The 22,693-nt window shown below is 33.4% G+C and overlaps 1 protein-coding gene across 1 annotated transcript in view; it reads left to right on the top strand.

Moving 5' to 3' along the window:
- Positions 1-558: 558 nt before the first annotated feature.
- Positions 559-22,693, top strand: part of LOC148938424 (venom protease-like) — a gene marked incomplete at its 5' end in the record, with an annotated part of 38,835 nt that continues 16,700 nt past the window's right edge. The window contains 4 exons of the mRNA XM_089107802.1: positions 559-812; positions 11,560-11,688; positions 14,496-14,691; positions 20,843-21,108. Coding sequence (XP_088963928.1) covers positions 559-812; positions 11,560-11,688; positions 14,496-14,691; positions 20,843-21,108 — 845 coding nt within the window. The remainder of the gene's footprint in view (positions 813-11,559; positions 11,689-14,495; positions 14,692-20,842; positions 21,109-22,693) is intronic.

Below are 22,693 nucleotides of genomic sequence, written 5' to 3'. Positions count from 1 at the left end.
AATCACCTCAAGTGCTCCCATCTTTCCACACCCAGGGTACCCGCAGCCAACCCCCCACACCCTGACTACTCACAGTAAACATATTTTTTTTATTAACTAGGTTATATTGTGTTAACTGTTGTTAAGCTAGATTCATTCGGGCTCAGTAAACTTGGGCCACACTTAAGGGTAACAAGAAAAAAAGCCCAGCATTAATGTAAATGCGTACAGTCATTCAAGAGATCAAGATACAACCAAATACAAAACATAACAAATAACGTAAAAAATTAATAAACCTAAAAAGTGTTGGAATAAATTGTACATGTTAAATCTTAGAGATTTGCAGATCACGTTTACCACTTGAACCCCATTTTAGGAAGGGGTGCATGTTCGAGAAACCTAAAACGGTGTGAAAAATATACAAGAGGATATGGAGAACAACATGATCTCTTGATTTCAGGTTTAGTGCTGGTCCGAAGTCCTTTAATAAGTTTCTGGTAGGACCACAATAATGGTATCAACATCTTTTGTTTTTGTCTTACTCAGCTATTTAATAATCGACGATTCAACTTTTTTCAGAAGTCAAGGGCCCAAGGGAATCAGCTATTATGATGATCAAACAGAAGAAGGTTCTTCTGCAGAGGATATTGATTCAAGCTTAGAACAACAGCATTTAATCGGGAGCTATCCATCAGGACTCATTGCCATTTTGGGAGTACTTGTCAAAAAAACAAAAACCGTATTTGTAACAGAGACAGCCCAAACATATGTTGAAGAAACAATTTCTTGTTTACGGCCCGGAGAGAAGCTTCCCGTCTATTTTTGTGCAATTAGTAAGTATTAGACTGAGTTCTGACAAAAATTGAGGGCTCTTTTTTTTTGCCTGGACTGAAGCTTCCTGCGAATATTTATATTTTTAGCAAGTAATAAGCAATGCTTTGACGCAGGACGGTTTTTTTAAACACTATTCTTGTTTTTTGCTGTCTTTTTTTTTATTGTAAGATGTCTTTACTTTGTTTCTTCTCCCTTGCTATATTTTTTCCTATGGAGCCTTGCAGGGAGTTACAGTTGTAGATTTTGTAAGCTCCAGAATTTCAGCTACACAGCAGAGTGATATTTGGTTTTACTCACTTAAAAGACGAAACTGACAAGCCGTTAGTGTTAGATGTAAGAACAAAGTTGTTGAGACTTCGTGGCAGAAATAAAGCAGATTTTCTTAGATTTTTTCTCTCTTTTTAAATCTTGCTTTGTTGGATGTCTTTGTTCCTCCTGTGATACATCCCAGCTATGGAGACTTGTAGAGAGTTGTGGTGATAAGTTTCTGCTTTTTATTCTTTATTTATTACAAATTGAATTTGTGAAGCACATCAACCAAGCAAAGTTGCGATGGGAATTCCAGTTAATGTTTCTGTTTGAAAGTGAGATCCTCTGGTTTTCCTGGACAAGTTCTCAAAAGAAAGAAGAATCCTCTGAGGGTTTTAATGAGGGGGAAAGCTTTGGAGTAGTTATCGAAACAAAAACAAAAATTTGAAAATTATAGAAGCATGCATTAACCAGTAACTATTAGATTTCCAAGGGCAGTAGACATGAAATCTGATTCTTTTAATTCATTATTTCGAAACTTACCCAACCACGTCTTAAATAATGGGAATGCCCAGAAACTTAATTTTTAATAGAAAAAAGACCTCCATATCCGGTCATGCATTTTTATCCCTTGGTAGGCATAAATTTCGAAAACAAGGAACGTGTGTGAAAAATCAGCGAAAAATGAGCGATAGAACACATCATCATGGAGCCTTAGAAAGTGTGACTATTTTGATTGCTGTAGTATAAGAGAAACACTGAAATTACGTAGAAAAAAAAATAAACAAAAAAAACAGCTATTGAACGACTAAAATTAAATTAGAATATAATTCTAACATCTTGTTACTAAAAAAAATTGAAAAGAAATGTATATATCATTGAACAGCTAAAAACCTAAGCTATGCGTTTAAGTGGCTATTATTATCAGAATTGTTCAAGATGAAACACTTCAAACTATATGTTAATTGAATTACCTAAAAGAAAATCTCTTTAAAAAGATCAATTATCCTACGCTGTTAATCCAATTATCCATGGGGATGCATTTAATGTTTCAACCTCATTTACATATCAATAAAATTCTTATTTTCTTTTGACTCCATAAGTATCACTTTTATTACTTAATTTTTAGCATACAAAATACAAATATTAAATTTATTATTTTACTTCAGACACCAAAAAAGAACACCCAGATATGACACATAAACTGATTTTTAAAACTTCACCCTGTGGCCGAAATCACCCTGTTGGGATCCTTCCCTTGATATATAATAAGAGATTAGACTAGATTAAAATGGAAAAAGCCTACTCTGTTAGGGTAATTCTGTTATTTTGAAAAAAATTATTTACGTTTTTAAGATACATCTTCCTTGAATGATTATTTGCATGTTTCTGCAACATTTCTGAATTTTTACGGTGGAAAAGCGTTATCAGATTTACCAAATTAGTTTCCACTTTTTTTTTCGGTTTAGTGTGGTAACACTCGTGAAACTTTGGGCCTAACAGTTGTCATGTTCATAATTTTGTAGCAACCAAAATATGAATCGTAGAAAATTCTGGTTCTCAGGTATAAACAGACAAAAAATGAGGGTCGAGGCAAAAAAATGCATTAATTTTGATCTCCTTTGCACTTTAGGAAATTTAGGCTCAACCGACGACGCGCCTCATTAGGCTCAAATTGCTATATACTGGGTGGTTCACAAGTAACCACTCTGATTTATACTGTGTGTCATAAGTGACATTGTTGTCACAAGTGACATAATTAAACTATGTGCATAAATACATAAAATCAAATATACCAAAAAAATAGTTTTTTTGGTAATGAGTTTACCTTTCTATTCTTTTTTCTTACATAGTTCAAAGACAGGAATTAATTTTGGTTTTTGTGGATTCTCAGTGTTATGCTGCACATTTTCATGTTCGAGACCTATCACCAACAGAAGCATGTTCATAAAACATTTCACCAAGTCTTACCTGGTGAAGCATTTGACAAGTCGACTGTTGTAGGCTTAGTAGGAGGATGTCTAAACACTGAAGTTGTGCATGTAAAATCTTCGTGTTCTGATAACTGAGCATCCATTTTCAAAATAAATTTTAATTATCTTTTTTCTTTCTTTTGTGGTGAATTTACTCATATTTGACTTTTCGTTGTTTAACTATATAATTCTAAAAAAAACGAAATTAATCTATTGAAAAAAATATTTACTTTTATAATGGGGAAATGAATTATACACCGACCTATATAAGGGCTTTAGAGGGAAATAAAATGATTTTTTTTTTCATTTTTGTATCACAGTTGTTGTTTTAACTATATAATTGAAAGAAATGTTTACTTTTATAATGGTGAAATGAATTACGCACCACCCTGCATAAGGGCATTGGGAGGGAAATAAAATATTTTACCCTATTTTAGCGAGGTAGTAACACTAAAAGATCAGAGATGGGAATGAGCTGTACCGTAATGGACAGGAATGCATGTGCATGGCACGAATCCTGACTCGAAATTAATATTTACATAATGATAATGCACATCAAAATGTTAGAAAAGCTTTCTTTAGTCGTTAAGAGAGAAGTGTAGCTTGAAATTCGAGATTTCATTTTTCATAATGCAGTTTAGAATTTATTTATATTTTGAAATTATCTTGAGTTTTGACGTACGTCGAATGTTTACCCCTTTTTGTGTTTACACTTATTCAGTTAATTTTATCTATATTTATTTATTTCATTTTGTTTGCCTTTATACTTTTTTGTTACATTTATTTATGTTTTCTACTTAAAGTGGGTTTTGATGAGTTTGCTATAGTAGTGGTCCCGAATCATGATCAGTGGCCTATTAGGATCTGGCTAAATCCCCTAGCATATCGAAACATTTATCTAATAAATTTTATTGAAATTTTCATTTAAGAATTTCATTTAATTATATTAATACTTTTCTGTTACATTTATTTATGTTTTCTACGTAAAGTGGGTCTTGATGGGTTTATTGTAACAGTTACCTCCTGTCATGATGAGTGGCCCGTATGGATTTGCCTATGTCCCCTGGCATATCAAGACATTTATTTTATCAATTTTTTTTATTTGTATTTATTGATTTTATTTTATTTAAATTTAAACTTTTTTTTAACATTTCTTTACGTTTTTTTCATAAAGTGGGGTTTGATGGGTTTACAGCGGTAGAAACATTATATTATGAGCATCACCCTTTTGATGTCTTGATGTAACATGACGAAAAGTAAAAGCTCAACTCCAAATTACATATAAACTCTATACCACATTATTAAAAATGAAATCTCAACTTCAATATATACTGCTCTCTTAATGGCAAGGAAGTTTGCCTCACCAGGGTTGCCGACATTTCGTTCCATGAGTTGGTCCCCTGAGCATCCAAAAGTGTGTCATTTTTAGCTAAAATGTGTCCATCTTAAAAATTCAAAACCTACAGGTTACTTTTTTCACCAATTGTATTATTGGTCAAAAACCTCTTTGTAAACCTCTTTCAAAGCAGCCAGTTAACTTCAGATATAATGAAAAAGAAAACAAAATCTAATTGAAACATTCATACAAAATGACTTAGTTTAAAAATACGAAGCTCTTATAAACATATACATCATATAAACATATAAATCAAACATATAAACATATAAAACATATAATACTTTTGAATAAATCCTTTACTTACGACATCTCTGTCAAAACCTGGATTTACAAAAAAAAACGAGAAAAACGAGAAATATGTCACTTTAGTGACATATTTTGCCAAAATATATATCAAGTTAGAAAATGTTTCGTTTGATGGTATAAACTGACAAAATTTGTCGTAATTTTCTAAACTGTTTCACTTTTTTGCCCTTTTATGTCATCATGTCCTGGTACATGGGAAGGTGTCCTTTTAACATAAAATATGTCCAGTTGGCAACCCTGTGCCTAACATTATATTTGTCATTAGAGTTGACTACCCGTATCTCAGACCCTGAGTAGGACCCTTCTTTGAACCTAATAGATATTCTCACGGAACAGAACACGGATAGTTCGTTACTCGGTTATTTTTGTTACTGAAACTGATCAGCTGATGAGCATCGATGGTTTTCAAGATTTAATTTAATGATATTCAATTTGCTTTTTCCTTTTTTAATTACATTTACTCATAAAAATTAATTTTTTTTTATTTAAACTAACGACGTTTTTTACATTAATTTACTTCTCTTACAGCGTAAAAGTGAGCAATTTTGGGAAATGAAAGGAGGAATAAATAGCTAATATTATATATTTAGAAAATAAAAATTTTAGCAAAATTTTGAATAAAATTTTTTTATAGTAGACACAAATTGGTGTTAAGTGTATGCAAATTAAAAAGCAAAGTATCAGCATCATTTGATTAAAAATGACATGTCGAAAAAGCACATAGTTCTCATTTCTTCCTTCACAATAATTCCTTCTTGTTTTTAGCTGGCGTGTTATTTAAGCCAATTTTTACTCGTTTTAAGTTTTAAATTAAACATTTAGTTTCCATAATCTTTTTTTAAATTTAAAAATTTAAATGAAAACTAGACTACCAATGAGAATGAAATGGACAGTTTAGTTCCGATTTTGCTCGCTCTGACATACTTTTCCTGACATCTTTGTGTACTTAACAGAAATTTTTTACGCTATTCCGTGAAAACCTGGGGATGATTATAGCCCTCCTTATTCTTGTGGTTCAGGGGCGTAAGCATTAATGGTTTCCAGGGGGGGGGGAATATTAAAAAAAATATGAATTGTTTTGCAGGTTGCAAAACAAGCAACCTGCCTTCTTCTTCTTGTAAACATAATGACAATTTTTCTGAGGGGAGCAGATTTACTAGCAACCAAATCCAGGCTCATACTGAGGATTATGTCGAGTGAGTGGAACATACATAGTAGCCACTACTCGAGGGCGGCCAGCATATTTCTCATCTGATGACTCTTTGAAAGCCAGTTTCGATATATACCTAGGAACATGTGCGGGAGGATACTGTCCGTCTGTACTTTCAAGCTAGCAGCATATTGCTCCAAGACACTTCTATCCAGTTCTATTATTTCTCTATATTAGCTTATTATATGGCATGTTTTCAAATATTCAATTTTGCAGGCTGTAGCCCTGCCAAAAACCAACTGCTACCTTTAAAGGAGTTTCAATTGTTTGACATTTTTGCTGATTGACATTGACCTTTTAATTTTATTAAATAAAAAAAACAAGTTTTTTAACAGAAAGTAAGGAACGAAGTTAAAACTTAAAACGAACAGAAATTATTCCGTATATGAAAGGGACTGTCCCGTCATCAACGCCTCGCTCTTTACGCTAAAGTTTTTTATTGTTTAAAAAATAGAGTTGTAAGAAAGTCAAACTTTAGCGTAAAGAGCGAGGCGTTGAGGAGGGGACAGCCCCTTTCATATACGGAATAATTTCTGTTCGTTTTAAGTTTTAAGGTCGTTCCATACTTTCTGTTAAAAAAACTTGTTTTTTTATTTAATTTTTGAACGTTTTTGAATTAATGCAGGTTTTGATTTTGGCTCACCGTACATGAATAATTAAAACAAAATGTGCATATTAATTTTACTTTTATTTGGTTAAATGGCTTTCTCAAAACTTGTTTAATTTTATTTACCAGCGTTTTTATTAGTAATAAATATACGTAACTTACGAATTAACTTACGTAACGATCTTCAATATTCATATATTTTTAATACGTATATTAGGGGGCTTGCCCCCTAGGCAATACCTCGCTCTTTAAGCTAAAGTTCGAAATTCGTTCCAATTCTTTAAAAGCGACCCCTTAATTACAAAGGTCGTTACTTATAATATATAGCTCTTATGAAAGTACTGGAAACTATTTGGCTTAAAGAGCGAGGTATTGACTAGGGAGTGAACCCAATCATACACGTAATATTTTCCTTTCGTTTTAAGTTTTGATGTTACTCCTTATTTTCAGTTGGAAAACTTGTTTTTTACATTTAATTTCTGATCTTTTTTTAAATAATGCTGGGAAATCCGGCACCCCCTTCATAGCAATGTCCCTTCCCCCATGAAAACTTCCTTCATGGAAGGAAGTTTTCTTCCCAAATAGCCCCCGACCCACCCACCCCCTACTACCAGAAAAAATTCCCTTTGAAAACGTCTGTATACTTCCTAATAACCAATACTATATGTTAACATTGAGTAAAGTTCATAACTTTCAGCCCTCCCCCCGGGGACTTCGGGGGATTAAGTCATCCTAAATGACATACTGATCATATTTTCGACCATGTTGAACAAAATGGCTATCTCAAAATTTTGATCGGGTGACTTTGGGAAAAAATAGTCATACGATCACCCCTGGGGGAAAAAAAAATAAACACGCATCCGTGATCTTTCTTCTGGCAAAAAATGCAAAATTCAACATTTTTGTAGAAAGGAGCTTGAAACCTCTACAGTAGGGTTCTTTGATACGCTGAATATGATGGTGTGATTTTCATTAAGATTCTATAGATTTTAAAGGGTCTTTCCCCTTTTTTCGAAAATCAGCCAAATTTTCCGAGGCGCCTAACTTTTGATGGGTAGGACTAAACTTGATGAGATTTATATATTTGAATTCAGCATTAAAAACTGATTCTTTTGATGTATCAGTTGGTATCAGAAACCAGTTTTCTAGAGTTTAGGTTACTATTGAGCCGGGTCGCTCCTTACTTACAGTTCGTTACCACGAACTGTTTGACTATTTTAAATTGTTTGTGACATTTTTAATGATTGACATTGACATTTTTATATTTTTTTTTTATTTTGTATTCCCCGACTTACCATTTTTTATTTGTTTGTTGTGTGTTTTGTTCCTTGTTAGTTTATTGTCGCTAAAGTTCGAATTTGGCCCATTTAGGCTTGTGAGCTTTCTTGGAGAAATTGAGCAGTTCCTGTTAACTGTTTGTTGAGGCGACAGGGGTGGACAAACATCTTGCTCTTACATAGTGACTTTTTAGTAGTAACGTGACTTTTTAGTAGTAACGTCTGGCCTTTACTGCTATGCGCTTGAGAGACATGGTACTTAAACCAGCCACAAGGAAAATAGATCTACTACTACTACTACTACTAACAACTCACAGCAGCACCAAGCCGCCTGAGTCCAACACAGCTACGCACGCTCCTCCTCCACCCAATCTATTCAAAGCCTCCCTTTTTACACCTGCCCACGAAGTTCCCATTTCCTTTAAATCTTTCTTTATGACGTCCTCCCACCCCAAACGAGGACGACCTTCTTTCCGTTTAGCCCTAGACGGTTGGCCGAAAAGAAAAGTCTTCAGTAATCTGTCATCCTTCATCCGCACAACGTGCCCTAGCCACCTCAACCTTTTTTTCATTTTAACCCTAGAGAGTGGTATTGAACCACGTTTTTCATAGCCTATTGCTTGAAATACGGTCAGTCAGCCGGGTACCCAGAACAATCCTTAAGCAATTTCTCTGGAAAACATCTAGCAAATCTTCATCCGCTTTTCGGAGCGTCTATGCTTCAGAGCCATATTTGGCCACTGTCATAACTGTAGCTGGCACCTACGGCGGGAGAACCGTCCTTAGGGGAACATTGAATATTCTTTGGGATCTGAAAATGACTAATCAATTAATACGAGATGCAGCTGCGTATGACCAGCGTCATCAGAGTACGAAGATGGAAGTATTTAATAGATGTCCTATGAATGAGCTACCAAAGGCTTCCGAATACTGCTCTTCACCAGGCTTTCGTCAAAAAAGATATCCCGAGACAGACTATGGCGCAACTATTGGGTAGACCTGCACAGTATTAATGCTTACATTCAACCCAAGTGGGAGGACGTCGTAACTGCAGTAAATTTGAGCGATGACTGGACGTTCTTCCTCGAGTCCCTGGGTAAATCTGGCGGAACTAAGGTCTAATGTAAGGTTCTTTGGTGTGATGCAACAAAAACACGTTAAAACCGATAATGAATCCAATGGCGTTTTCATATTCATCATAGTGATGAGATGATTCCTTGACATGAAAGTTTAGCTTACACAAATACCAAGGGCTTAAACGAGTTAAAGGACTAGGAACATAAGGAATATTCTTGGTTTTTCTTGTTCTTAAAAAATTATTTAACAACAACTGTTAAGTGTTAGCCATCCATAAGCATTTAGAATTTTTTAAAATCTGTAACACCCACATTTCCCCAAAATTATAAACAATATTAGCCAAAAATTACCAGTGACGGATAAACTCTTATTTATAATAAATAAAAAAAAACAAGTTTTTTAACTGAAAGTAAGGAGCGACATTAAAACTTAAAACGAACAGAAATTATTCCGTATATGAAAGGGGGTGTACCCTCCTCAACGCCTCCCTCTTTACGCTAAAGTTTTTTATTTTTTAAAAAAAATAAAGTTGTGAGAAAGTCAAACTTTAGTGTAAAGAGCAAGGCGTTGAGGAGGGGACAGCCCATTTCATATACGGAATAATTTCTGTTCTTTTTATGTTTTAAGGTCGCTCCTTACTTTCAGTTAAAAAAATTTGTTTTTTTATTTAATTTTTGAACGTTTTTGAATAAATGCAGGTTTTGATCTTGGCTCACAGTACATGAATAGTTAAAGCAAAATTTTCATATTAATTTACTTTTATTTGGTTAAATGGCTTTCTCGAAACTTGTTTCATTTTATTTACGAACGTTTTTATTAGTAATAAATATACGTAACTTACGAATTAACTTACGTAACGAACCTTCTATATTCATATATTTTTAATACGTTTATTAGGGGGTTCGCCCCCTAGGTAATACCTTGCTCTTTGAACAAAAGGTCGAATTTTTTTCAAATTCTTTAAAAATGACTGATTAATCACAAAAGCCATTAATTATAATAAATAGCTCTTATGAAAATACTAAAAAATCCTTGGCTTAAAGACTGAGGTATTGACTAGGGAGTGAACCCAATCATATATTTAATATTTTCTGTTCGTTTTGATGTTGCTGCTGTTGCAGTTGAAAAACTTGTTTTTTTATATTTAATTTCTGATCTTTTTTTATATAATGCTGGGAAGTCCGGCGTCCCCTTTATAGCAATGTCCCTTCCCCCATGAAAACTTCCTTCATGGAAAGATCCTCCCACATAACCCCGACCCCCCCCCCACTACCAGGACAAATCTCCCCTGAAAACGTTTGTACTGTATACTTCCCAATAACCAATACTATATGTTAACATTGGGTAAAGTTCATAACTTTCAGCCCTCCTCCCGGGAACCTCGGGGGATTAAGTCATCCTAAAAGACATACTTATAATATTATCGAACATGCTGAACAAAATGGCTATCTCAAAATTTTGATCGGGTGACTTTGGGGCCTAGTTGCCCTCCATTTTTTTTGGTCACTTAAAAAGGGCACTAGAACTTTTAATTTCCGTTCCAATGAACCCTCCCACGATATTCTAGGACCACTGGGTCGATACGATCACCCCTGGGGAAAAGAAAAAAAAAATAAATAAACACGAATCCGTTATCTTTCTTCTGGCAAAAAATGCAAAATTCCATATTTTTGTAAATAGGAGCTTGAAACCTCTACAGTAGGATTCTCTAATACGCTGAATATGATGGTGTGATTTTCATTAAGGGTCTATAACTTTTAGTGGGTCTTTCCCCCTTTTTTCGAAAATCAGCCAAATTTTCTTAGGCGCGTATCTTTTGATAGGTAAGATTTAAGTTGATGAAACTTATATATTTGAAATCAGAATTAAAATCTGATTCTTTTGATGTATCTATTGGTATCAAAATTCCGTTTTTTAGAGTTTTGGTTACCATTGAGCCGGGTCGCTCCTTACTTACAGTTCGTTACCACGAACTGTTTGATTTCTAAATACACAGTTAAGATTAGATATAAAAATAACATCTTTATAGTAAAAACAACAATGTTTAATGTAATTTAAGTTGTATATGTGATGACGACAAAGTATTTTACGGTCTAAACCATTTCCCTCGTAAGTTAATATTTTTCGAGCTGTTTCACTTCTATAAAAACCTGTAAAATAATACCAGGTCATAACATAATCTCATACACAACTCAATATTGTGTATACTTGTTACTTGTTAATATTGTGTATACTTGTTAAATAATTGTCTAACAACAATTGTTAAGTGTTTAAATATCAACCATCTTAAAACACTTGAATTTTTTTAATTCATTACACCCAGATTTTCCCAAAATTTTCAAACAATATTAGGCAAAAACTACCAGTGCTGGAACAACTCTTATTTATATTTCTAAGTACACAGTTAAAATTAAACATAAAAATAATAGCTTTACAGTATAAGGAAAACAATGGTTCGCATATTTTTAAGTTGTATATGTGATGACGACAAAGTATTTTACGGTCTAAACAATCTTCCTCTTAAATTAATGTTATTGAGCTGTTTCACTTCTTTGAAAACGTAATACCAAGTCACAATATAACCTCATACACGATTCAATATCTGTATACAACACAAGCTATTAGTTTTCTCAAGTTTCTCCTTGCAGGTGACCCATGCACAGATAATCCATGCGCTGAAGATGGCGATAAGGATGCAAAATGTATCTCCCTCTCTGAATCCAGTTACAAATGTGAATGCAGTCCTGGCTATATAGCTGACGACAAAAAATGCTATGGCAAGTAGTTTCCTATTTTAAAATACTACTACAAACAACTCACCGCAGCACCAAGTCACCTGAGGTCAACACAGCTATAGACACTCCTCCTCTATTCAAAGCCTCCCTCTTTACTCTTAATACCTTGTTGCACAAGGCAGCAAAACTTTAGTTTGTTTAGATTTTTATTTCATCATCCATGTCGCCAAATTGATGTTTATTGCGAGAAAGTATTAAGGGCAAAGCATCTGTGTTATCTGCAAATATTGAAGACTTCAGTTCAGGTTGATTTATATATTTTATTTGGTGCGTTTGTTTAGAATAACCCTTTATATCTGATCAAGGTGGTGCTTTGTTACACAAGGAAGCAAAATTTTAGTTTGTTTTGATTATTATTTCATCTTCCATGTCGCCAAATTGATGTTTATTGCGAGAGAGTACTAAGTGCAAAGTATCTGTGTTATCTGCAAATAGTGAACACCTCAGGTCAGGTTGATGGATCTGATTTTTTTTTCTTGATCTCTGTGTATAATTATTTCCAGTGGCCGAAACAGACGGTTTTGCTTATGTATATATATATATATATATATATATATATATATATATATATATATATATATATATATATATATATATATATATATATATATATATATATATATATATATATATATATATATATATATATATATATATATATTTACATCAGCTGTATTATGTAGACAAAGAAACTGCTAATCCAGGTTTTTTCTTTTCTAATATAAAAAGGCACTTCAATATCTATTTAGATAAATATATAGAGAAATATATATATATATTAGAGAAATATATATATATATATATATATATATAATATATATATTAGAGAAATATATATATAGTTGAATGCATCATTTTGAACATCTGAAATGATTGCCAAAAAGTGTTTGTTGAGCGTAATTCAAAGGGAAGATCACTGGGGTGATCTATGTTCAAACAATTGTAATTGCCGAAGCAGGGTAAAGTAATTTAGAAAATTCAACCTTTAAAAGTCAGTTTAAAAAACTTTTTTGATTGTTTTCTTTTCTTTTCTTTTCTTTAATCGTTGTTTTTACTCGAGTCCTTTAACAACTTTGGAAGGCCCGCTTAAGATCTCTTTGCACTAGTTGTGTGAACTCACGAAACTGTAGGGGATGGGGTCACTTTTACAAAGTCTAGGGGGGTATTTGTCACGTTTTTGTGCTTTATTTAATACAAAAATACCAGAAAAGGCCAAAAACACAAACTCTAAATGGCTTTGAAGTATTTTTTTTTTGTCAACACTAGCACCAGTTTCCTTTCTTATAGGTTGCCCTTACTTTTTGGGGCGGGTCAGCTGAGCAATGTATGTTCTATCACACTTAGATCCTCCGGACCTACAGTAGTCTGTTAATCCTCCCCTTGGGAATATCTTAGAAAACAGTTTTTGGTGGTTAGCACTGACGTGTGGAAGTGGCAAATATGGCTTTTACCTTTAGGCGTAACAGCGACGAACATGTTAACTCTGGTAAAAGCTTAAAAATCTTAAACATAAGATTATTCATATTGGGAAAAAAGAATCAGTGAAAAGCTACGAAAAACAACAGCGGCAAAAAAAAAAAATAAAGAGCAACACCAAAAATACTTCAAGGTAAACAAGTTTATGAGTAAAGTAAGTACTAGCTAGAAACAAACTGCACAAAAATAACGTATAAATAACGAATAAAATCGAATATTACTAATTAAAACGAATATCATAAATAACGAATAAAATACTGCAGAAAGGAGTTACGATATCATCGTGTTGCTGAATTGAAATTCTCTTAAACGACGTGTCTACTAGAATTCCTTCTAGTCAGTTTAGTATAGTATTTTGTTTTCGAGTTATCTTGGTAGGGAGAACTAATTTGAGACCAAAATACGGTTACTACCCAAGAGCTAAGCATTAATTTCAAACTTGGTATTCTAATTGCATCCTAATTCATTGGTTGCCCGGCTAATGTTCGCCGTCTGATCAGTTTCTACCCTTGCAAAAACTACTGAGACTTTCGAATGGCGATCAAACGAGCCTGTGCGAGGTAAGGGTGATCTAAAATGAAGTGCAGTGAGATCTGTGGTTAGGAGACTTGCAAAATGAACCCGAACAATTAAAGTAAGAGGCATGGAAAAAAAGTCTGAAGCAATGATTAAAAAACCGAAACAGAACGAGAGCAGTGGTTGGGGGACAAGCGTCAGCAAGGATCACATTGAATCGTAAACAAAAGTAGCGGTTAGAAGAGAAGAAACAACGAGACTCACAACGAAACCCGGGAAAAAAATCCTATAATGAAGAATAAACATAAAAGAGGAACTGAATTCACGGTAAAATTTCTTAATTAAACTGAAATTGCTGATTTGCCACCCTAAGACTTAAAACTAACGAATATCATGATAATTATGTAAATTCATAATTGAGATATTTCAGAGGGTATATGCAATGGAACATGCTTGGTTGTTACTGAATTATTTAAATGCCTACTCGATTACCTGATACAAATCATGAAAAAAACAAGAGGGCCATCAGTACAGAGCGGGGTTGCTACCCTATGTGATTTACCAGTATTTCTAGTGATTTTTTACGTTGCCCGAAGAAAAAAAAATCACTGAGGCAACATATAAATCACTAGATTATTGAAGAAAATCACTGAATACAGAGTCACATCGACGCATGCCTGCAACAAACATTTTATGTGCCAAAAACTTCACACTTGTCGTAAAATATATCTTTATGTTGTACTTAAAATCTCTCGAAAAGATGCCTTTATACCCTTTTAAAATCAAGTCCTTTTTAGCTTGTGGGAAAAGCCGTTTCAAAAATTCAGGGGCAAAAATAGTTGGAGGAGAGGAGGCAATTCCTGGAGCCTACCCATGGATAGCACTTCTATATTCAGAAAGGAATAAAAACGGTATGCCGGCACTATATCATCCAGGCTGTGCTGGGTCCCTAATTACATCAAAACATATAATGACTGCAAAGCACTGTGAAAGGTGAGAAAAATCAGTTTTTTTTGTTTATTATTTAATGTTTTTATTTTTTATTTGTTTCATAACTCAGTTTCCCCGACCCACCGCCTTTTTGTTTTAGATTTTTGTTTGCCAAAATTACTTGTTCGACAACTTCTGAGTGTTCAATAACTTGCGAGTTTTATCTAGGCCTATATACACTTCCGATGACCGTGCGATAACACAACATGTTTTTTTTTTTAACTTTTCAGGTCTTATTAGATCAAATTAACAAAACCGCATAAAAAGGATGATTAGGCACAGTAAAAGTTATAAAAAAAGAGTAGCGACTTATATAATACAGTAGCGGCAAAATCAGTTCCCTATGGCCTTGGTAATTTAGGTTCGAACTTTAGGTAAGATTAAATAAAAAAAACAAGTTTTTTTTAGCTGAAAGTAAGGAGCAACATTAAAACTTAAAATCAACAGAAACTATTCAGTATATGAAAGGGGCTATCCCCTCCTCAACGCCCCGCTATTTACGCTATAGTTTTTTTTTGTTTTAAAAAGTAGAGTTGTGAGAAACAGTCTAACTTCAGCGTAAAGAGCGGGGCGTTGAGGAGGGAACAGCCCCTTTCATATACAGAATTATTTTTATTCGTTTTAAGTTTTAATGTCGCTCCTTACTTTCAGTTAAAAAACTTGTTTTTTTTATATTTAATTTCTGAACATTTTTGAGTAAATGCAGGTTTTGATTTTGGCTCACCGTACATGAATAATTGAAACAAAATTTGCATATTAATTTTACTTTTTTTTGGCTAAATGGCTTTCTTAAAATTTTGATCGACCAATTTTGAAAAGGATGGAGGAGGGGGCCTAGTTGCCCTCCAATTTTTTGATTACCTAAAAAGCGCACTAGAACTTTAAATTTTATTTACGAACGTTTTTAATAGTAATAAATATACGTAACTTACGAATTAACTTACGTAGTGAACTTTTATATTCGTATATTCTTATGACGTATATGAGGAGGTTCGCCCCCTTGTCAATACCTCGCTCTTTACGCTAAAGTCCGAATTTTGAATTTTAGCGAATTACGCTTAAATTCAGCAGAAGTTGTAAGAAAAAAACGAGTAGCTTCTTATAAACAGTTCGTGGTAACTGTAAGTAAGGAGCGACCCGGCTCAATAGTAACCGAAACTCTAGAAAACAAAATTTTGATACAAATAGATACATCAAAAGAAAAGGATTTTAAATATATAAGTTTCGTCAAGTGTAGTCCAACCCATCAAAAGTTACGAGCCTGAGAAAATTTGCCCTATTTTAAAAAACAGGGGGGAAACATCCCCTAAAAGTCATAGAATGGTAATGAAAATCACACAATCAGATTCAGCATATCAGAGGACCCTCCTGTAGAGGTGTCAAGCTTCTATCTGCAGAGATGTGGCATTTTGTATTTTTTGCCAGAAGAAAGATCACAGATGCGTGTTTATTTATTTTTTTTCCCAGGGGTCATTATATCGACCCAGTGGTCCTAGAGTTTCGTGAGAGGGCTCATTCGAACGGAAATTAAAAGTTCTAGTGCCCTTTTTAAGTGACAAAAAAATTGGAAGGCAATAAGCCCCCTCCCATACTTTTTTCCCCCAAAGTCACCGGATCAAAATTTTGATATAGTTTTTTGTTCAGCATAGCTTAAACACCTAATAACTATGTCTTTGAGGACGACTTAATCCCCCACAGTCCACAGGAGAAGGGCTGCAAGTTATAAACTTTGCCCATTCTTTATATATAGTATTCGTCATTGGTAAATATACAGACGTTTTCAGGGGATGATTTTTTCGGTCGGGGGGCGGGGTCGGGGGAATGGGTTACATGGGAGAATCTTTCCATGGAATAAATTTTCATGGGGAAAGAGAATTTCCATGAAGGGGATGGTGGTTTTCCCAGCATTATTTAAAAAACAATAAGTATCCTATCTATTAATTCTACGACCTGCCCTCCCTTTTCCATAGGATTCTGAAAGCATGCCCTGTTACGTCACGACATGCCCTGGCAAGATTCCGACGACATACCCTGTTTCCACGACAGCCCTGGCAAGATTCCCATGACACCCCTGGCAAAATTCTCGGGATTCCAGGTGTTCCGGCATTTTTATATTATTAATTGGAGTGTGGTCGGTATAATACACAAGTACCAACCATACGAAATTAAAATCGGATTTTAAAGGCATGCCCTGTAACATCACAACAAGCCCTGGCAAGATTCCGACAACATACCCTGGCAAATTACCTGGAAATTTTATCTAATAGCAGCAAGTTTTCTGTCAAAAATAACAAATTTCTCTTAAGAGTAACAATTTTCTGTTTATGCTAACAAGTTTTCTGTCAGAAGTAGCAAGTTTTAATTTTGCACCAACAATTTTTTATTAAAAGTAACAACTTTTTCCCTAATACTAACAGTGTTTTACTTAATACTATCAAATATCTCTTGGAAGTAACAGGTTTTTGTAACAGTAAGAAATTTTTTTCTAAAAGTTTTTCGTAAAAGATAACAAATTTCTCTTAGAAGTAAGAATTTTCTGATTACGCTAACAAGTTTTCTATTAGAAGGAGCAAGTTTTACTTAACACTAACAAATTTTTTCTTAGTTACAACGTTATCCTTTATACTAACAAAGTTTTACTTAATACTAACAAATTTCTTCTTAAAAGTAACAACTTTTTCCTTAGTATTAACAAAGTTTTACTTAATACTTTCAAATTTCTCTTGGAAGTAACAGGCTTTTCTTAATAGTAAGACATGTTTTCTAATAGCAGCACGTTTTTCCAGCAAAGATAACAAATTTCTCTTAGAAGTAAGAATTTTCAGTTTGCGCTAATAAGTTATCTATTAGAAATAACAAGATTTTTTTTAATACTAACAAAGTTTTACTTAATGCTGTCAAATTTCTCTTGGAAATGACATATATTTCTTAATAGTAACAACGTTTTCTAATACCAGAAAGTTTTCTGTAAAAAATTATAAATTTCCTTTAGAAGTAACAATTTCCTACTAACGCTAATGTTTTCTGTTATAACTGGCAAGTATTTTTTCAAACTAGCAAATATTGTTTTAGAAGTTACAACTTATTTCGTAATACTAACAAAGTTTTACTTAATACTATCCATTTTCTTCTTAGAATTAACAGCTTTTTCCTTAATACTAGCAAAGTTTTACTTAATACTATTAAATTTCTCTTGGAAGTAACAGGTTTTTCTTAATAGTGAAACATTTATTCTAATAGCAGCAAGTTTTCCCGGCAAAAATAACAAATTCCTCTTAGAAGTAAGAATTTTACTGTTTGCGCTAAGAAGTTATCTATTAAAAATAACAAGATTTTTTTTAATACTAACAAAGTTTTACTTAATGCTGTAAAATTTCTCTTGGAAATGACATATTTTTATTAATAGTAACAACGTTTTCTAATAGCAGCAAGTTTTCCGTCAAAGATAACAAATTTCTCTTAGAAGTAGCAGTTTTCTGTTTATGCTAACACATTTTCTGTTAGAAGTAGCAAGTTTTTCTTCAAACTAACAAATTTTTTCTTAGAAGTAACAAGTTTTTCCTTAATGCTAACAAAGTTTTTACTTAATACTAACAAATTTCTTCTTAGAATTAACAGCTTTTTCCTTAATACTAGCAAAGTTTTACTTAATACTATCAAATTTCTCTTGGAAGTAACAGGCTTTTCTTAATAGTAAGAAATGTTTTCTGTTAGCAGCAAGATTTTCCTTCAAAGATAACAAATTTCTCTTAAAAGTAAAAATTTTTCGTTTACGCTAACAAGTTTTCTTTTAAAAGTAGAAAGTTTTTCTTAACACTAACAAATTTTTTCTTAGAAGTAACAAGTTTTTAGGGTATAGGGTGTTTCGATTTATTTCAATACAGTTACAATATTGCCCCAAATTTTTGCCTTAATACCCTTAGGTTTATTAGTTGTAGTAGTAGCACCGGTAAATATAGTAGAGCAGTAGTATTACAGTTAATAGTAGTGACAGTAAAAGTAGCAGTAGTTGCAGGAGTAGAGACAATAATAATATCATGCAAATATTGTCTTACGGTTGGCACAACATCCCCCACAACAAGCGTTGTATGTTTTAATTTCACGCACGAAACTGTTCCTAAGATATTGCTGATGTGGCCTTTTGATAACCTGCATATGGAAGGCAGGTTGTCATCCGTACAACAGAAATATTCTCGGAAAATTTCACCTTCATACCTTCGTAGGTTGTGGATTTTGAGCTAGCCAGAAGACACTGTGGCTTTCATTTAATGCAGCTTCTACGGTTACTGTAACTAACGACACTAACGGCATTCAGTTGGAACTTTCTAGGGAAACGTTTGGGAGAAGTTCCAATTAAACGAAACACCTATATGCAGGCAAAAATTAAAAGGGCATATAAGCACTATAGAGCATATAAGGACTTAGGCAGCGATGCTCTATCATAGCTAGCAATATCATTGATATTTTAAAGGAGCTAGTTTTATTAAAAATTAAAAGTTCTAGTGCCCTCTTAAGAGTCAAAATTGATTGAAAAGCATTCAGCCCTCCTTTTTAGCTCATATTTTTCCAGACACTTCTAATCAAAATTTTAACACATCCATTTTTTCACCATAGCTGAATGGTCTAGTAACTATATATCTTGGATTATTGGGTGTGTCAACCCCCTACTAGTTATGAAATGCTAGTTATGTAATTTGTAATATATAAGTATATATATTATATATATATATATATATATATATATATATATATATATATATATATATATATATATATATATATATATATAGAAATTTAGAGAGGAAAGAAAATAGCAAAATGACTTAGACTTACTTAGACTTAGGTCTTCCTACGCCTGGGGGCGCATAAGGCAGCAACAGTGGTTCGCCACGACGACCTGTCCTGAGCCTTCAACCATAGCTCCTCAAACGAGGACCTCACCAGCTTCGCCTCCTTCATTAGCGACCTGCCAAGGGTCATTTTCGGTCTCCCTGATTTGCGGAGACCGGGGGGTGTCCAACACCATGCGTCGTGCGGCAGCCTTCCATCCCCCATTCGCACCATATGCCCCCAATACATCCATTGCCGCTTTCTAATGAGATCAAGAATGAGAAGAATCTAATGAGATCTAATGAGAATGAGAAGAATGAGATGAGATCTCATTGAGATCTCATGAGAAGAAGAATGAGATCTAATGAGAAGAAACAAGGAACAAAATGAAAAATAAAATAAAAAAAAGGGTGAAAAAACGAGGATTTTGTCGTCCTCGGTGCTAAAAAAAACAAGAAAAGAAAAAAGAAACCAACGAAAATCGAACCTTTCGAAGTTTGCTTGACAATGATAGAACAAAAATTAAATAAGAACCAGGTTGGAATCAATGAAAAAGAAATTTACCAAGATGATTGAGCAATAATCCTTTGTTTTGCTATAGCTTTACCTGGTCTACAAATTCGGTCTTCATTTGATGTGCAAATAGGTTCTCTCAAGTTAGACCGGGCGAAAATACTGATTGAGTCCTTCAAAATTAAATTGTTATAAATTGGGCTTAATGAAATATCTCCAGTGTCTCTGTTTATTGCTAAATTTTGGTTTATGTATTTTTTTATCGCAATTACCTCTTTATAAGATTGTGGTAGGCCATTTACAGTAGATATTAAGGTTGCCTCGTCAAAAAGAGCCATATGTCAGATTTTCAAAAATATGCAGGGCAAATTCAACTTTTTGTTGGCAAATGTTCAACTTTTTGTTGGGTTCTGAAAGAAACAGAGAGATTATGTTTTTTTTTAATTTTTCAAGTTTATCGCTAAGTTTTGAGATATATGGTAAAGTGATGAAAGGTTTTTTCTCAATTGCCGGGGTAACTGAATCAACTTTCATATATATATATATATATATATATATATATATATATATATATATATATATATATATATATATATATATATATATATATATATATATATATATATATATATATATATATATACCGATACTTTGAGTCTTGTAATACAAGTTCATCAATTTTAGTACATAGTTTATAGTTGAATCGTTAGATTGCAGCATGTTTTTAATGCTTGGAAGAGAAATAAGAGTTGGCAGTTGGCACTCTGATTATTTTAATTTATACGCTCTCAGTATAGCTTACTTATTCTAGTGCAAGGAAAATGTATGCACACTTGGGAGTACATAATGCAACGGCTACATCCCCATTAAATCCTAGTTTCAAAACAGCTTTTATAGAAGTGAAGCACTTCATCACCTACGACGATATAGAAGAAACTTTTCCAAAAGGGCCCAAACACGATATAGCTATCATTGAGCTGGTTCATTCTGTTGTTTTCAGTCCTCTGATAGCGCCAATATGTTTACCTTTTTCGTTCAAACCTGAAGAAACAATGAATGTTGTCGCAACTGTAGCAGGTACAACTGTCTTATTTGATTCGTACCGTTTTTTTTTTTCTTTTTTTTTATCATATAATATCAAATTGAAAGGAATTCTTTTAGATAGTTTTAGTTTTTTTGTAAAAATCTACCTATTTCAGCTTCTTCCAGTCATAATAGAAAGCGAGGGCAGTGACAGGAATTTCTCCTAAGCACAGTAAGCCAACACAAAGTTTTTTGGGTGGGGCTAGGGGTAAGAGATTTAAAAGGCTGGGAAAATTCTGTTTCCTTGTAATTTTCAGGAATTTATTACATGTTCTTGGATGGAAGGGTACCTGTTCTATTGACCCTTTGTATATACCCTTTATACCCTTGTATATACCCTTCATTGTATACCCCCTTTATAGATTGGCAGTATTACAGTTACTGCTGAGTATAAATTCTTTTTTAACACCTTCAATCATATTGTGAAGATTTTCTATTTCCTTGCTTGAACAGTATTCTATTGGAAATGGACTTAACTTAAGGTAAATTAACGTAATTAACTTAACGTAAATGCAACTCATGTAGAGCATGCGCAATTTATAACGACATATCTAATTATTCGATTTTTTTAATTAATCCTTTATGACCTGACAGTTAGTATTTTTGTCTCCTTACCCCCATTGACCTCATAAAAGCTTAAAGTAATTAATTCAATAACCTAAAACAGCTCTTCCTAAAAGCATTTGAACTTGACCACTTTTCGTTTGTCGTGAGAAACTATTCCTGAAATGTGAATCACCCCTACACTCCGTTCCCCTACTAAAACTTCTTTTTGTCTCATTTTTTCCCTCTTAGATCCTTAACCCCCAGATAAGTGGCTGTGAAAGTCCCAAAACTAACTCCGATTTACGCCATGTCACAGCGTTATTCTGGAAGTTTTGTACTGAGCTTTCTTCATGCTTTTAATAATTCGGGAACTTGTGCGTGTTGACAAATGTGCTCACAACTTTTGTGCTCGTTGATAAATTTTTCTTTTTGCGACCGACGTTGATTATAACAGTATTTGACATTTTATAACTAATTGATTGACTAAATAATACCATATCTGGGCTTGACCTATGAAAGTGTGTCTTGTTAAAATTGAATGATTTTATTTTAAATGCATATTCAAATGAAAGTTACATCTCTTTAAGTTGTTTGGCTTTTCGCCCATGATTCTTTATTTCAATTTTGGCATCCTCTACTATAAAAAAAAAATGCATAGCTGCGTATAGAGTTCTAAAAGCCAGGTTTTCTTTGTCACTTTTTTGCCATCCTTGGTAATTTAGGAAGTCTCTAGCTTTGATTTGCTCAAATGAACGATAATGATTTTATAAAATTTATAATCTAGTTATATTATAATTGACTTCGTATTGCCAGAAAAGCATTAATCTACTATGCCATCCTATGGTCACATTAAGCAAAAAATCACAAGAGAAAAAAATCACAAGGTTCTCCAAAAAATTCACAAAAACTACAATTAAAGAAAAAATTACAATGTTGTTTTTTAAGTGGGATACGCATGTCAGAGATATCATCCATAGAGCTAATGCGTTTATCTCCCTCCTTAAGCCCCTAGATAAAATAAGCGTCCCCTTCC

This window comes from Artemia sp. Qi Xiang Cuo, unplaced genomic scaffold, assembly GCF_049724085.1.
Source record: "Artemia sp. Qi Xiang Cuo unplaced genomic scaffold, ASM4972408v1 HiC_scaffold_3312, whole genome shotgun sequence".
In the NCBI taxonomy this organism is placed as follows: domain Eukaryota; kingdom Metazoa; phylum Arthropoda; class Branchiopoda; order Anostraca; family Artemiidae; genus Artemia; species Artemia sp. Qi Xiang Cuo.
Note: the sequence above shows the minus strand (reverse complement) of the source record. Positions and strands in the feature narration are given on the sequence as shown.